Raw genomic sequence first — 15,394 nt, 5'->3', positions numbered from 1 at the left:
AAAAAAATAAGTTGCAAAAAGTCGCTAAGACACAAAAAAGTCGCAAAACTGCAAAAAAGTTGTATAAAACAAAAATTACAAAACTTTGCAAAAAAACGCAAACATTTCGAAAAACCAAAAAAAATGTAATGTAACACATAAAAAACGCAAAATTGCAAAAAGTTGCAAAAACACAAAAAGTCATAAAAAACTAAAAATTACAAAACTGAAAACCTGAAAATGTCTCTTTCCTAATATAGAAGGATTGGCAAGATATTTGGCATTTCTGTCTGTCTGCATGCAAAAAGTCACAAAAACACCAAAAAGTCGCAAAACAGAAAAAAAGTCGTAAAAAAAGAAAAAAATTACAAAACTTTGCAAAAACATAAAAAAAAGTTGCAAAATTGCAAAAAAAATATAAAAGTCGTGTAAAAACACAAAAACACAGAGTTGCAAAAACACAAAAAAGTCATTGAAACAAAAAATTGAAAAAAAATTAATAAAAAAAAGTTGGGAAAATTAGTGAAAACGTGACAAAAAAAAATAAGTTGCAAAAAGTCGCTAAGACACAAAAAAGTCGCAAAACTGCAAAAAAGTTGTATAAAACAAAAATTACAAAACTTTGCAAAAAAACGCAAACATTTCGAAAAACCAAAAAAAATGTAAAAACACATAAAAAACGCAAAATTGCAAAAAGTTGCAAAAACACAAAAAGTCATAAAAAACTAAAAATTACAAAACTGCAAAAATACAAAAACGTTGCCAAAATTGCAAAAAAAGACGCAAAAACACGAAACGTTGTAAATAAGTCATGAAATTTGTAGGCTATGCATATTTAGTATGCATGCCTTTTACTAGCTATTGCGTACTATTACATTTCTGTAAAGGAGTAAAGGATCAGAGTATATTTGAAAATTAAAAAATTCCAGTGATTAAGCCTCTTATCTCATAGTAGATTCCTTTTTTAGGCAGAAATTTAAAAAATATTTATATATAGGGGAGAACGGGGTAATCTGAGCCACTTGCTTTTTCCACTCTGAAACTACCATAACAACACATATTGTAACAGTAAGAATCCTGAAAGCTAGCCACACATTCCAGAACTAATGTCGGACTAGTAAAAGAATGATGGGGTTTGATCAATTAAGCAAAGCAAATTTTCTTAACACTTGAAAGTAACTCTGAACAAAACCAAATACAACATATTATAATTCAAAAGGTTTTAATAAGATTAAAATGATAGATAGAACCAGTTAGATTAGATCACAGTCTGGGGGTCAGAACACAGAAAGTGAGACAGTGGCTCACTTTCCCCCACAGCATTTGGCTCACTTTCCCCCACCACCACAATTTGAGAAAAAACTACCTCTCTTAGCATTTCAGGCTAATCTTCAGTTATCAAGTCAAGTCAAGTCAAGTCAAGTTTATTTATATAGCACATTTACAGACGGCTAAGCCCCACCAAAGTGCTTCACATAAAGAACAATTAGTGCAGTAAAAACAGGATTTAACACAATTAAAAAGAAACAAATAAGAAAATAAAAACAACAACAACACAGAGGTTAAAACGACAATGCCTGCAGGAGTAGTCTAGTGGAAGGCAAGAGAGAAGAGGTGGGTTTTTAAAAGTGATTTAAAAACATTTAGGGACTGTGCTGCACGGATGTGGAGGGGAAGGCTGTTCCAGAGCCTGGGGGCTGCGACCGCAAAGGCTCTGTCACCCCTGGTCTTTAGCCTGGATCTGGGCACCTCAAGCAGCAGTTGGTCAGCTGACCGTAGTGCTCTGGTGTGGGTGAGGTGGTGTAGGAGGTCAGAGAGGTAAGTAGGGGCCAGACCATGGAGGGATTTGAAAACGGTTAGAAGGAGTTTGAAGTCAATACGGTGACGGATGGGAAGCCAGTGGAGTGATGCAAGGACCGGGGTGATGTGATCACGTTTTTTGGTGCAGGTAAGGAGTCGGGCGGCAGAGTTTTGGACCAACTGCAGGCGGCGAAGCTGCAATTGATCCATGCCAGTGTAGAGGGCGTTACAATAGTCCAGCTGTGATGTGATGAAAGCGTGAATAGCTCTCTCCAGGTCACTCCGAGGCAGGTATGATTTTAGCTTGGCTAGTGTTCTCAGGTGGTAAAAACTTCTCTTAACAACTCCACTGACCTGTTGCTCAAATTTAAAAGCGCTGTCGAATATCACGCCAAGATTTCTGACCGAGGGCTTGATGTTGGATGCAAGGGGACCTAGGACATCGGTGGAGAAGGCAGGAGGGATTTTTCCAAAAATCATGACCTCCGTCTTGCTCTCATTGAGATTGAGGAAGTTTGCCGCCAACCATGATCTGATGTCAGCCAGACAATCGAGTAGTGGCTGGAGTGTAGACTGCCCATTGATTTTAAGGGGCAGATACAGCTGGATGTCGTCGGCAAAGCAGTGAAAGGAAATATTATGTTTAACCAGGATTTCCCCTAGGGGTAAAATGTATAGTAGAAATAGGATGGGACCTAGTATAGAGCCCTGGGGGACCCCACAGGTGAGGGGGGCAACAGGGGAAAAGAAATCCCCAAGCAGGACAGAGAAGCTCCTGTCAGCCAGATAGCACTGAAAGAACTTCAGGGCTGTGCCTTTGATTCCAACTTGGTGTTCCAGCCTAGAGAGCAGTATCCTGTTATCAGCATCACATGGTTTCATATGTTGGTAGTTCATCAACACGTATGATAGAAGTTTTTTTACGTGAATACATTTGCTTTGGCACAACAGTTGACAGCAAGAAAATTTACTTTTACATGCAAAATACCTATTTTGGTGAAAAAAACATGCTTACCACAGCACCATGATGGCCTCTCTTTCAGGGCCATGGGGAAATGAGAGGGTCTTGAAAACATATATCTCACATGACCACAAATGTTTTCCGTTGCCTAGATACAGGGGGTGACTCACATTACCCGATGCCTCAGATTCCCCCGTTCTCCCCTATATATATATGCTCATGAAATAGCCTGCTTTAAAAAAAGAATCTTCCTTGTTGTGCCAGTGAACTAACTGACATGTTTTACCTGTCGATTTGCTCGCCCTCCAACTCATCTGGAATAAATGCTAAAACATATTTGAGAGATTTTTCATTATCACATAGTTTTTTTCTCTCAAACTTTTTTCTGTTAATCCTCAAAATGTGCAGTTATAAAATCACAGTTTCCCTCTTCACTGAACAATGGTCTGATCCCTTTTAACAGAGCGGATCGTTAAGTTTAATTTCCTTGTTATTCAAAGACACAACGGCAGTTTATGTGTATATTTTCAGGTAAGCAAGTATGAGTGAAGAATACACATACAATGAGCTGGCTCGGGTGCAGATATGTGGGGTAGAGTTAGCTGGACTCTGCTGTGAATGATGTATTCAAAGGGTGTAATGCCTTTTATGCCAGCAGCTAATCTTCTCTCATGCCATAAGGGTCCGGTGGCGTACATTTAAGTAGTGTGTGTGTGTTTTTTTAGTTTACATGTCAGGGTAAATTACTCGGAATATTACCAGGAGCCACTATGTAGTTTTTTAAAAAGTATTTCCATTGCTGAATGCCACATAAATGTGTATATTTGTGAACTGTTATATGGTTTAATAAGATGTTAAAACAGACATTGTGTGAAATCTACACATGTGAAACGTACCTTAATATGTCGATTTGTCTTTGAGAAACACCAACAACTCTTCAAAGCACTCTTGAGTTTCATTATTCAAATCTACACCCATGAAACAAGGGTTAATAACATTAATTCCTAAATCAGATAAGGAAGAAATACTTAACATGACTTAACACAGATAATAAATGATTTGCCCACATTATTGCTAACAGACTAAAAGGTTAATTAGTGACAGGATTGAGGATGGCGATTTTATTTTGTTTTTAGATTTCTGTAACGCTTTTGACAGTTAAACTAATTAATTCAATGAATTCAAGCTGTGAGCTGTGCTTAAAGGGCCAATGCAATCATGAACGCTCTGAATCTAGAGAATACTCTGAAATTTACATTTTTTTACAGCATTGCAACCATACAGGTAATGATGCTACATAATAAATCAAGCAGGTACAGTTCATTCTAAATAAATTACATCTTCATAAAAATAACAACCAGGTCAAATGCAGTTTTTATCAGATTTTATTGAATTCATTACAGAAACAGTTTTATAACCAACATTCAAGTAAAAAAGAAATCAATATAATGTTGTAGCATTTTTCATAAGCTTCTGGTGAATTGATTTTGACAACAAGCTTTCTCGAGAAAATCAAAAACTCAAAATAAGCAATTTCATCGTCAACTAGTCCAAATATCCCAAAAGGAAGTTACCAACTTGACTGAAAGGTTTGTGTGTTTACGAGGAAATTCAATCTAATTTTGATTATTATAATAAAATAATGAATGAAGAAAACCATTTAAATCATGTAAAAATAAAACAATCCCATCTACTCCCATCTAACTATAAACAACATAATAACAATTATAATAAACCATGTTTTGGGGGAAAAAGCACACTATATAGTTACATAAAAAAATAAACACAACATTAATCGAACATTCAAAGAGTATATTTTTGGATGTCAATATTGAAGTCCAACAGTTAGAGTTAAATCTTCATGAAAAAAAGGTTGTTGAGGAATACATTTTGTCATAGTTTTGGTGAAACATTCAACCCTGATCATACAAGATGTCTTTGCTTAAAGTATTTAACCTTCCTCTTAAAAGTGAAGATGAATTAGTTGAACTAATGCGAAGTTAGGGATGGGGCCGATCCGATCCAGTATCGGGTCCGATATGGGCGAAATCTACGGATCGGATATCGGACTGACAGCTCCGATATAAAATCCGATAAATAAATAAAAATTATTATTATTATAACTATGAAAGAGCGAAAGCCCCGCGCGAGCAGATGCCGACGTTCGGTGGAGGGAGATATGATTTGAATACTCGTTCCAAAAAAACACACCAAAGTCTGAGTTTCTTACTTTTTCCCCGTGGAAGCGAACAGAGCTGTTGTTCCGTTCCAAATCAGCTGTGCCATCGTAGCTTAAACAAGTTTATTAATCCATCCTGGAACATGCATTTTCGGGGATTTATAAATCCATACAAAAGATCCAATATTGATAGTCTTTTGTATCCATATTATATCCATTATTGACCGCGTATTCCTATGATGCAAGGCAGTCACTGTTGATTGGCAATAGCAGCACTGCATAGGGAATTTAAACAAACAGCTAAGCTAACGTTAGCATTTCGCCGAGCACTGCTTTCCCTTCCGAGATCACGCTAATGTTGTGGTATAAAGTTAAGGGAAACACATATGCTGATATTCTTCCTCCCTCTCTGTATTCCTACTGCGCTTGGTGCCGCTTTTAGTTTGCCTCGCTCTGACAATGTCACGTAGCCAACAGCTGGTGTATCACCGATTGCTCTTTGAAAGGACGGTGGCCAACTAGGTCAAAGTTCAAATAATTTGATAATTTACTTTAAATGAGCATTACATTTATATTTTAACAATTGTTGTATATATAACGTGTATATCTGAGTAGTAATATTTGCTGACAACATATATTGCAGTTTAAGCTACTTGTGCAAAAATAAACTTAAAATACATATATAAATATATATATATATTTGGAATACTGAATTGAGCTTCGAATACAAACTTAAAAAACAAGTTTTTTGATATTCTAATTATTCGGCCCGGCCCTAATGCATTCGTGTATATTTCTTGCTCAGAATTGCTTAAGCCTTCCTAGCCTTACACATAAAGTCACCACAAACAAAGAAATGTAGAATAATTATGATATCGTATCGGACAGTATCGGTATCGGCCGATATCCAAAACCCAGATATCGGAATCGGATCGGAACTAAAAATAGTGGATCGGTGCATCCCTATGCGAAGTCTTTTAAGACTTTTTAGAGTTATGCGGGAACCCTGGTCATTGTTGTGATTTTATTTCCTTGTATTTCTACATCCGCAAAGAGTGGCATTATTTCGAGGAGACTTTCTTCAAAATCATCATCCAGTTTGATTTCAAAGGTCTTGGCCAGAAGTTGAGATGTCACAACAAACGTTTGCACTTCCTCCTTGAACTCTGCCTCCAGCTCGGTCTCTCTCTTTGTGGCTTTTATGATTCCGCTGATCTCAATTCTCTTGTTCTGGATTTCAGCACTTTGGATCTGCATAAAGGACAGATGGACAGTATTAGTGAGAAAGACCTTTAGAACCTTTGTATTACAAAGCAGTGATTAATGCTGTGTTCTCCTGTCATATCAATCTGATGACAGACGTCAACAAAGCGTTACCTACTACTCCTTCAAAAAACAATGGAAAACGTTTTCAACATGACTTTGAATGTATCAGGAGAGCATGGAACTTTGGAGAGGAAATTCCGACTATTTTAGGTACCGTAAGCAATAAAAATGTCTAAATCAATAAAACCAAATGTAAAACAATAGTTTGCTTCAATGTATCAATTAATTACAGCTACACATTATCCCTCCCATATAAAAGTGTTATTAGAGTGAGGAGGCTGCAGTTACCTTGTGAATTCTGGTGAATCCAGCTGAACTCAGGGACACGCTTCCACGGAAGTGATTCGTCTTCACGTTGGTCAGCTTAATGTTGTCGCCGACAGACAATCCTTTGCACAGCTCGGTTTCTTCACCCCACATGCAGATCTTGATGGAACCGCTCTCATCTCTGATTTGGAATTCTCTTATTTTCTTTGTTGTCTTCCGCTTCCCTTGTTGCTTCACCTTGACTGATCCCACTGGATCAATCTGAGCAGATTGAAGAGACATCAGAAAGAGAGTCCACAGACACTTTTCTTTTTTTTAAAGATTGTTTTTTGTAATTTTTCTATGCTGTTCTGGTCAGTGTGTAGAGACAGAGATGAAATAGGTCAGAGAGGGAAATGACATGCAGAGAACGACCCGGGCTGGATTCTAACCCGGGTCTGCTGTGAAGAGGACTGAGACTCTATGGGGGGAGGGGGGGACTAGGTGGAGAGATTATATCTCCACACTGGGGACGCCTCTGGACCCCCCAGTCAGAGCTGGTTACTGTTGGGAAGGGAAGTTTGGGGTCTCCTGCTGGAGCTGCCGACCCCCCATAAGAGGAGGAAGATAGATGGATGGAGGATAGATTTCATGTTTTTTAAGATCCTGTTATCAAACATTCTGATCAAAGTTCTCCAGTTCAAACTCACCTGTGTCACGGTTCCTTTAACATTCACTTCTGTCTTGTCATCACATGATTTGGCTTCAGCAACAGAGTAAAGTGGACACTCGCGATAAATTAGATTCCCAGCTTCCTTCTCCAACTCTTCAGGGACTTCAACAGCGTACGTCTTGGACACTGTGCTGAGTTTGGTGACCCTAACATCTTTGTCATCTATCAATAGATTTCTAAACATGTAGAATTTCCCCGGCTCGATTTTGTAATGCTCTTTTCCATAGACAGTTAATTTAATGCTGGCTGTCCCATCAGCCACCGCCACATAAAATAAAACTTTTTTCACGTTGTCTTTGGTTTTATAGGGGCGTAGGCCGGATTTCTGAATTACTTTCCCAGCAATGGCTTTTGTGTCAGGAATGTCACGGTTGGATTTCACATCAAGGATCGATATCGTCTGGAGAGAGAAAAGAGCAACATGAATACAAAGATGAATGTTTAATGTTCAGCTTATGAGGAGTGAATGAAACGTAGAAGACAAAGCACTTACCCCAGGACGAATCTTTCCCTCCTGGAAAACAAAGCTTTGATTAATGATCAGTTCCCAAAAATAAATTAACAAAAATGACTACTGGCCTTTGCATCTGATGTCAGCTGTTCACAGTAGGGATGCACCGATCCGATACTTGTGATTTTGGTGTCTGTCGATACCAAGTCATAATAATTATCCATTGAACCGATCTATTCACTAATCCGCACTTGCTGTGCGTGCCGCCGTAGGTGAATAGATCGGTACAATGGATTGGTCTGATTGTCACCTTACTCGATCAGTATCTGGGCCGATACTAATATAGGATCGGTGCATCCCTTATTCACAGTCTTAAGGCGCAATTTTTTATTTGTTTATATGCAAGTATTTTATATTATATCCATGATATGCAAGTTGAATAACTACATTAACCTTAAACATGCACTTTAAAACTCCTCACCTTGGTTGGTGCAGGGCGGCTCTTCTTTGGATCTTAAAAAGGACAAACATCAGGATGGCAGATGTTCAGAAACATCAAAAACAAAACTTCACCGAACAGTGTTTGTGTTGTTTTGGTAAAAACATTGCTCTTATTTTCAGATGAAAATGTTTCATGTGTAGACGTTAACCTACCTGCTGCAGGGCAATGTGCATCCTCCTCTGAATCAAGTTTCCTCTTCTCCCCTGAAAACAAGATTTAGAAATAATTATCTGGGTTTCATCCTTCACGCATCAGGACCAAAACCTCATGCCACAACAACAGTCTGTCCTGTTGGTTTTAGCACATCGTCTGAGTCAGAGTCTGGACCTCAGTGAGCAGATTTGTAGCCTGGTAAACAAAACCTAAAGGGGGTCATAATCACCTCACAAAATCAAACAGCATTCCAGAATTATTTGCATGAACTTACCCTTGCACTCTTTTTCAGGTATTTTACTGAGTTTCTCCACAAAGGGGTGCAGCAGGCCCAGGATTGTAGGGTCATTCCTTGGTATCAGAGCCATTACATCACGGATTTCCCGAACAGACATTTCCACTCCGTAGTGCTCTATTAACTTTTGCGGCATATTTTCTTTGTACCCTCTCGTTTTCTGTCTTCTGCTGAGTCCTGGCAAGAATTCTATCATCTTATTGTACTGCTCATCATCCAGCTCCTCCAGGATGTTGGTCAGAGCTTGTTTCCACTCTTTCTCTTGAATAACCGACATCTGTGGCTCAGAGAGACAGAAAAGAGAGAAAAGTGTGTGGACACGTGAAAACCATTTAATCAAAGTTGAACGTCAGCGAGGGGCACTCCGGTGGTGTAGTGGATAGAGCGCGTACCATATTGGCTCTGGCCTTCGTTGCAGTGGTCGTGGGTTCAAATTGGACCCATGGATCTTTACTGCAGGTCATCCCCCTCTCTCTCTTTCTCTGTCTCCCCATTTCAACTCTGTACTATCAAATAAAGCTTGAAAATGCCAAAAAATAAAAATAAAATAAAAACGTCAGCACTTGTTGGTGTATCTTAACTTTTCAACAGACATCTTCAGTACCGTAATATAAGAACTGAGTTTGTTCCTTAAAAACTTTTAGACTTTACACTTTGTTATACTTATATTGTAATTTGCTTTGTATTGTGTTGCCTGTACTTTACATGAGTAAACTACTTGAAATGTTGTGCAAAAGTTTCCCAAGAAATATGAGCACCGTGAAATAAGCACCCTCGCCACATGGTGGCACTATAAATAACGAGAGGCGTCTGGCTGGGCAATTCTATCGATGGACTTGTGCTCGCTAATTAAAATGCTGAATCAACATAGCGATCTATATTATTTTATTTGTGAGGACATTTTTCACAGATGTGCAACTTCTGATGCATTAGTTCACATTTGGGTTTACGAATGCACAAATGTTGTGCAGGTTCTTAGATTATGAAACACGGGTGTGCAAACATTTGCATACAGTTTATCAGGATTAACATAGTGAGTCAAAAAAGATTCACAATGTATGGCAATATAGGCTATATATATATATATATACTGTATATATATATATATATCTGTATATATATATATATATATTGGGGCGGCAGTGGCGAAGTGGGTAGGGAGCTCGCCTCTGGTGTGCAGGGTCGGAGGTTCGATCCCCCGTCTCCCCGCCACATGTCTAAGTGTCCCTGGGCAAGACACTGAACCCCAAATTGCTCCCGATAGTTAGCTTAGTTAGCTTAGCACCGTAGTGCTAAAGCCTACCCTGCGTGGTAGCTGCTGCTATCGGTGTATGAATGTGTGTGTGACTGGGTGAATGTGTACAAAAAAACAATGTGTAAAGCGCTCTGAGTCTGTGAATAATGGAGATATAGCGCTATACAAGTCCATTTACCATACCATATTTACCATATATATATATATATATATATATATATATACAGATATATATTTCACATGTTTTTTCAGACAGTTTGTTACAGCCCAAACAGACACACTTTTCAGTCAGTGTCAAACCACTTCTTTCTACTGCAATACTAACTACATACTACTGATAATACTATTTAGTACCCTGACTTATTCATGCCTTTAACTTTAAAAAACCTTGCCTCTGAGTCAGAGGATGTAGAAACTATATAAACACTTCCACAGAGAAAACTAAAGAGGACTCAAAAATCACAATCAATAACAAGTTATAACAGGAGCGCAGGTATGTAAACATGACCAGGATTAAACCATCTCTCACAGGACAGTAAGGGCACAAGCCAGCTACACACACACACACACACACACACACACACACACACACACACACACACACACACACACACACACACACACACACACACACACACACACACACACGCCAGCTACACACACACACACACACACACATGCCAGCTACACACACACACACACACACACACACACACACACACACACACACACACACACACGCCAGCTACACACACACACACACACACACATGCCAGCTACACACACACACACACACACACACACACACACACGTGACCAAAGAGCACTACACTGCACACAAACTTTGCTCTGCATTTATTCACTGTTGATTTACTAACTGATATGTCGCACGGGTTGGCATAGTAATACATGGTCAAACAACTCTTGAACAAAGTGCAAAAGTAATCGTAACTCCGCCTTTCAGTCACCTTATCACCTAATCAATAGCACACACACACACACACACACACACACACACACACACACACACACACTCAACGGCTCACTCTGCTCAAATCACACCAACACTCACTACACTTTTAGAAACTGTAATGCAAGTTTCATTATAAGCTATATATAAAAAAGTAACAATGCCTATAATCTATTTGAATGAAGCCAACGAAATGCAAATAGGCCTACAAATATATTTTCTAAATGAATATATTTTTTTTAAACAATGTTAGATGTGTGAAAAGTGAGAATCACGTCCTGTCACTACACGATCTGAGGAGCCTGCACGATATAAGGACCGCATGCGCAGAACGGCCGCCATCTTGGAAAGCCCGCAGTCGCCTAGGCAACGCACGTCAGCGTCCTCACCCCCGCCCCCTCCTAAAGTTCCCCGTGAGCACAAACACACACACACTGACAAGTCCGTAGGTCAGCGGCCCCTTAACTGAATTTAATTCCAACGCGTAATCAGTAGCATGATTAATTGTTCTATCTTCATAACAAACAAAATTTCATGAAAATCGGTTCAGAATTGAGCGAGTTACAGTCTGTTTTTAGTGCAGTCTGTGGCTCTCCAAAACACTTTGGGCTAAGCGGGCTGTCAAAGATGGCGGCCATTTTGCGCACGCGCACCTCATATGGTGCAGGCTCCTCAGATCGTGTAGTGACACGTCCCACTAAAGCACATGACTAGATACACCACTAATGGCGGGAGGTTTGACACCTCCTTCCCCCCTTGTTACCTACCAGTAGCCTACACACAGAAAAATAACCCAGAAGAGTTTTAGATTTAGAGTTAAAATAGTTTTTCTCATTAAAAGAATAATTTCAGTGACTTCAGGCTCTATTTAAACACCTCACTCGCTCACTCATCTTTCATTCTTTAAAACATCAAACTTTTTTATTTTATTTTTGGGCATTTTCTGCTTTATGACATTTAGGCTCTAACCACTACACCACGAGCGCCCCTCTAACTGTTATTTAATTGTATCTCATAGTAGATTCCTTTTGAATAAGAGAATAAATAATAATGAATACTCACTTTCTCGTTCTCTTCAAACTGTCTGTTCCCTTCTGCAAGATGTGAAAACTGTTTACAGGTAAACTGCTCATTGGCGGGAAGGGGAAATTACGGGAGATACCACCTTCAATAATAGTTCACCTGTCGACCTGCTCGCTACCAAACTCATCTGGAATAAATGCTAAAACATTGTCCAGGCTGTATTTGAGAGATTTTTCATAATCAAATAGTTATTTTTTTTCCAACTAGTTCTGTTAATCCTCAAAACGTGCGGTTATAAAATCACAGTTCCCTCTCTAAACTGAACAATGGACTTATCCCTTTCAAACAGAGACGATAGTTAAGTTTCATTTCCTCTGAATCAAAGCCATGGACATGGAAATAAGGAACGCAGTGATATATCAGCGCTGGAACAGTCAGGGAACATTGTTAGAGCTGCAGCGCTCTCTGCTGGACACAGTCAAAACATTTTATATTTATTCCAGTTGACGTCATCTGTAGTGTATTGTCGGGCCGCTTTCTTCACACGTGCCAAAGCGTGGGAGTTTTGTATGTAATCATTTCCTCCAAACGTTGTTTAAGTGACCGACTACCTCAATGTTCATGATTTTTATTTTTATATTGTTTTGGCATTTTGCTACATTACCTTTACCTTTCCCATGGCTTAAAACATTTATATATAAATGAATCTAATTAATTACAGGCTCTGTGATTAATTAATCAAAATTAACGCGTTAATTTGACGGCCCTAATATAGGCCTATATATATATATCTGCCCAAAATGTAGTTACATTATGGGTTTTATTACTTTTTTCAAAAACAATATTATAAGGCGGATAAAGAAATTCTACTGATAGTGTAATCATTTAATATTTATTTATTTATTTATTCATTTTCATATTTATTATATAGCCTAATCAATACTTATTTGATTAAAGAGTTAATCTGCTTAAATAGGATTTTAAATTGTGGGATTGCACATGTGTCTCAAAGCGTTTCTCTGTCAGCTGCTCTCTCTCTCTCTCTCTCTCTCTCTCTCTCTCTCTCTCTCTCTCTCTCTCTCTCTCTCTCTCTCTCTCTCTCTGTGTTTGGTGTGTATTTTAGTACTTATTCTATGAACATTTTATTATGAAAAATCCATGTTGTTTCTTAACAGCTCCCAGGTCCAAAGATGTTGCCGCATTTTATTTACCTGAAAGTGTCTCTTTCCTACTATAGAAGGATTGGCAAAATATTGGGCATTTCTGTCTGTCTGTCTGTCTGTCCTGTCTGTCCTGTCTGTCCTGTCTGTCTGTCTGTCTGTCTGACTGTCTGTCTGTCTGTCTGTCTGTCTGTCTGTCTGTCTGTCTCTCTGTCTCTCTGTCTGTCTGTCTCTCTGTCTGTCTGTCATCTTGGTTTTGAGCAATATGTGTTGCACTTACAATGACTGGCCAGTGGGTGGCAGTATATCTATACCATTAAGACCAATCCATATACAGTATTAACAGCTTTTGAATAGCTGTCGATAGTAGTGAAAGAGTTAGAAGAAATAAGACATTAAGTTAGCGAAAATATGCATTTTAATTTCAGTTTCAGACTTTAAGGCAAAACGTAATGTAACAATGTCTCCAGCTTTTTCTTTGTACAGATCATTAAAAAGTATTAAAAAGCTGCTCCGAGGAACTTTCAGTGTGTGTTAATTCTAGCGCCCCCCTTTGGACAAAAGCGGTAGTGTTTTTACCACGCCAGCTGTTGTTCCTGGGTGAGCGTATAGTATACCCATGACTAAGGCATTAAGAAAAACTATATAAAAACAGCATTCTTTACACTGATGGTCTCGTTTGCTGTTACATGTAATTTATGATCATCAGAGGAAAAATGAGACTGTTTCAGAAATATTTCAAAGTTCCTCGGAGCACCTTTTAATAAATCTTTGGAATACATCATCAGTCACAACTCTGAAGGCACCAAACTTGGAAAAAAATTCAATCACATTATATTCTTATAAAAAGGCATAAATCCAGCGTTTCAGTGTAAAAGCTTTGAGTAGTAAAAATGCATTCAAGTCAAGATGCCCCTTAACAAAACAATCAAGGTGAGACACGGCAGATAAAGAACTGTTCATTGTCAATATCTAGATTTTTGTCTTTGTATCTTCCATAACATGTCTTCTTTCATACTCTCTCTCTCTCTCTCTCTCCTCCATAACATGTCTTCTTTCATACTAGTATAAATCAAAAGGTCCAACATGTACATTCAGGTGTTTATTTGACTAAACCTTGTCTGTTTGCGTCTGAATATTTCTCCTATACAACCATCTTTAATGGACATTATCTCAATAATTTTTTTTTCAATACTCTGAAGCAAAAATCTCAACTTCTAAAGCACTTACATCAACTGAACTTTCCATAATCATTCTCGGCACTATTCTGAAGGTTATTACAGAAGGATTTGTTCACATGTTGTTCACTGTCTGATTTATGAGACATTTGCTTCTTAAAAACATGCAGAAAATGCATTTTGAAGACCTGTGCATAGTATTTTTTTATTCCTAAAATGAAGAAAAACGCTGTATCCAAAATCTGTTCTGTAGCATTTGACTCTACTATGTTGTAAAAATGAAATAAAGATTTGTAACTCTGGCTTCATCCAGCATCTAGATTTTAGTTTTTTAAAGATATGTAAATTTAGCCAAAATTACTTAGATATTTGCCAAATTTATATATTTATTCCAAAATTTCTAAAAAAAAACTTGTAATACAAAAAATAATAGTCCTAATGTCAGTGATCAACTAAAGTTTCATGATGATATCTATAAGTTAGCCTTAGCTAGTTTCACAAAGGGGCATCTACAACCGGATTAAAGCGGCAACTTCTGTTAGATTCCCGATTCCAACGGCGAGATAAACCCATGAGACAAAGGGTCCAGTCGGTATTTTTTTGAGAAAAACATATGTTGCGGTGACGATTAGCAGCTCAATTTCTTTTTCTTTTTTTTTTTTTTGGGGGGCATTTTTTGCTTTTTATTAGACAGTGTGTAGAGACAGAGATGAAGTGTGTCAGAGAGGGGAATGACATGCAGAGAACGGCCCGGGCTGGATTCTAACCCGGGTCTGCTGTGAAGAGGACAGACAGACAGACAGACAGACAGACAGACAGACAGACAGACAGACAGACAGACAGACAGACAGACAGACAGACAGACAGACAGACAGACAGACAGACAGACAGACAGACAGACAGACAGAGAGGGGAATGACATGCAGAGAACGACCCGGGCTGGATTCTAACCCGGGTCTGCTGTGAAGAGGACAGACAGACAGACAGACAGACAGACAGAGAGGGGAATGACATGCAGAGAACGACCCGGGCTGGATTCTAACCCGGGTCTGCTGTGAAGAGGACAGACAGACAGACAGACAGACAGACAGACAGACAGACAGACAGACAGACAGACAGACAGACAGAGAACGACCCGGGCTGGATTCTAACCCGGGTCTGCTGTGAAGAGGACTGAGACTCA

General features: G+C 38.8%; 2 protein-coding genes across 3 annotated transcripts in view; both read right to left on the bottom strand.

Moving 5' to 3' along the window:
• Nucleotides 1-5,855: 5,855 nt before the first annotated feature.
• Nucleotides 5,856-11,952, bottom strand: LOC307260693 (uncharacterized protein). The gene is made up of 8 exons (XM_080040983.1): nucleotides 11,913-11,952; nucleotides 8,605-8,902; nucleotides 8,330-8,380; nucleotides 8,157-8,188; nucleotides 7,718-7,738; nucleotides 7,202-7,624; nucleotides 6,534-6,773; nucleotides 5,856-6,170 (listed from the first exon to the last, which is right to left on the bottom strand). Exons 2-8 carry the CDS (start codon nucleotides 8,900-8,902, stop codon nucleotides 5,913-5,915), a joined length of 1,323 nt encoding a protein of 440 aa, XP_079897109.1. The 5' UTR covers nucleotides 11,913-11,952; the 3' UTR covers nucleotides 5,856-5,912.
• Nucleotides 11,953-15,063: 3,111 nt separating this feature from the next.
• Nucleotides 15,064-15,394, bottom strand: part of LOC307260700 (uncharacterized protein) — a 10,997-nt gene continuing 10,666 nt past the window's right edge. For both annotated transcript variants that reach the window (XM_080040992.1, XM_080040993.1), the window contains exon 9: nucleotides 15,064-15,394. This exon is cut by the window's right edge and continues 544 nt beyond it. The gene's annotated coding sequence lies outside the window, so the exon portion shown is untranslated.

The sequence above is a fragment of the Ammodytes marinus genome (genome assembly GCF_949987685.1).
Source record: "Ammodytes marinus genome assembly, chromosome: 14".
NCBI lineage: Eukaryota > Metazoa > Chordata > Actinopteri > Uranoscopiformes > Ammodytidae > Ammodytes > Ammodytes marinus.
The sequence above is the reverse complement of the archived record's forward strand: the minus strand, read 5'-3'. Positions and strand labels throughout refer to the sequence as shown.

Coding starts and splice junctions, on each gene's coding strand:
- LOC307260693 (XM_080040983.1), bottom strand. CDS start 8,902: ATGTCGGTTATTCAAGAGAAAGAGTGGAAACAAGCTCTGACCAACATC. Junction 8,381..8,604: donor ACCTGAAAAAGAGTGCAAGG/GTAAGTTCATGC, acceptor TCTTGTTTTCAG/GGGAGAAGAGGAAACTTGAT. Junction 6,171..6,533: donor GATTCACCAGAATTCACAAG/GTAACTGCAGCC, acceptor TCCTTTATGCAG/ATCCAAAGTGCTGAAATCCA.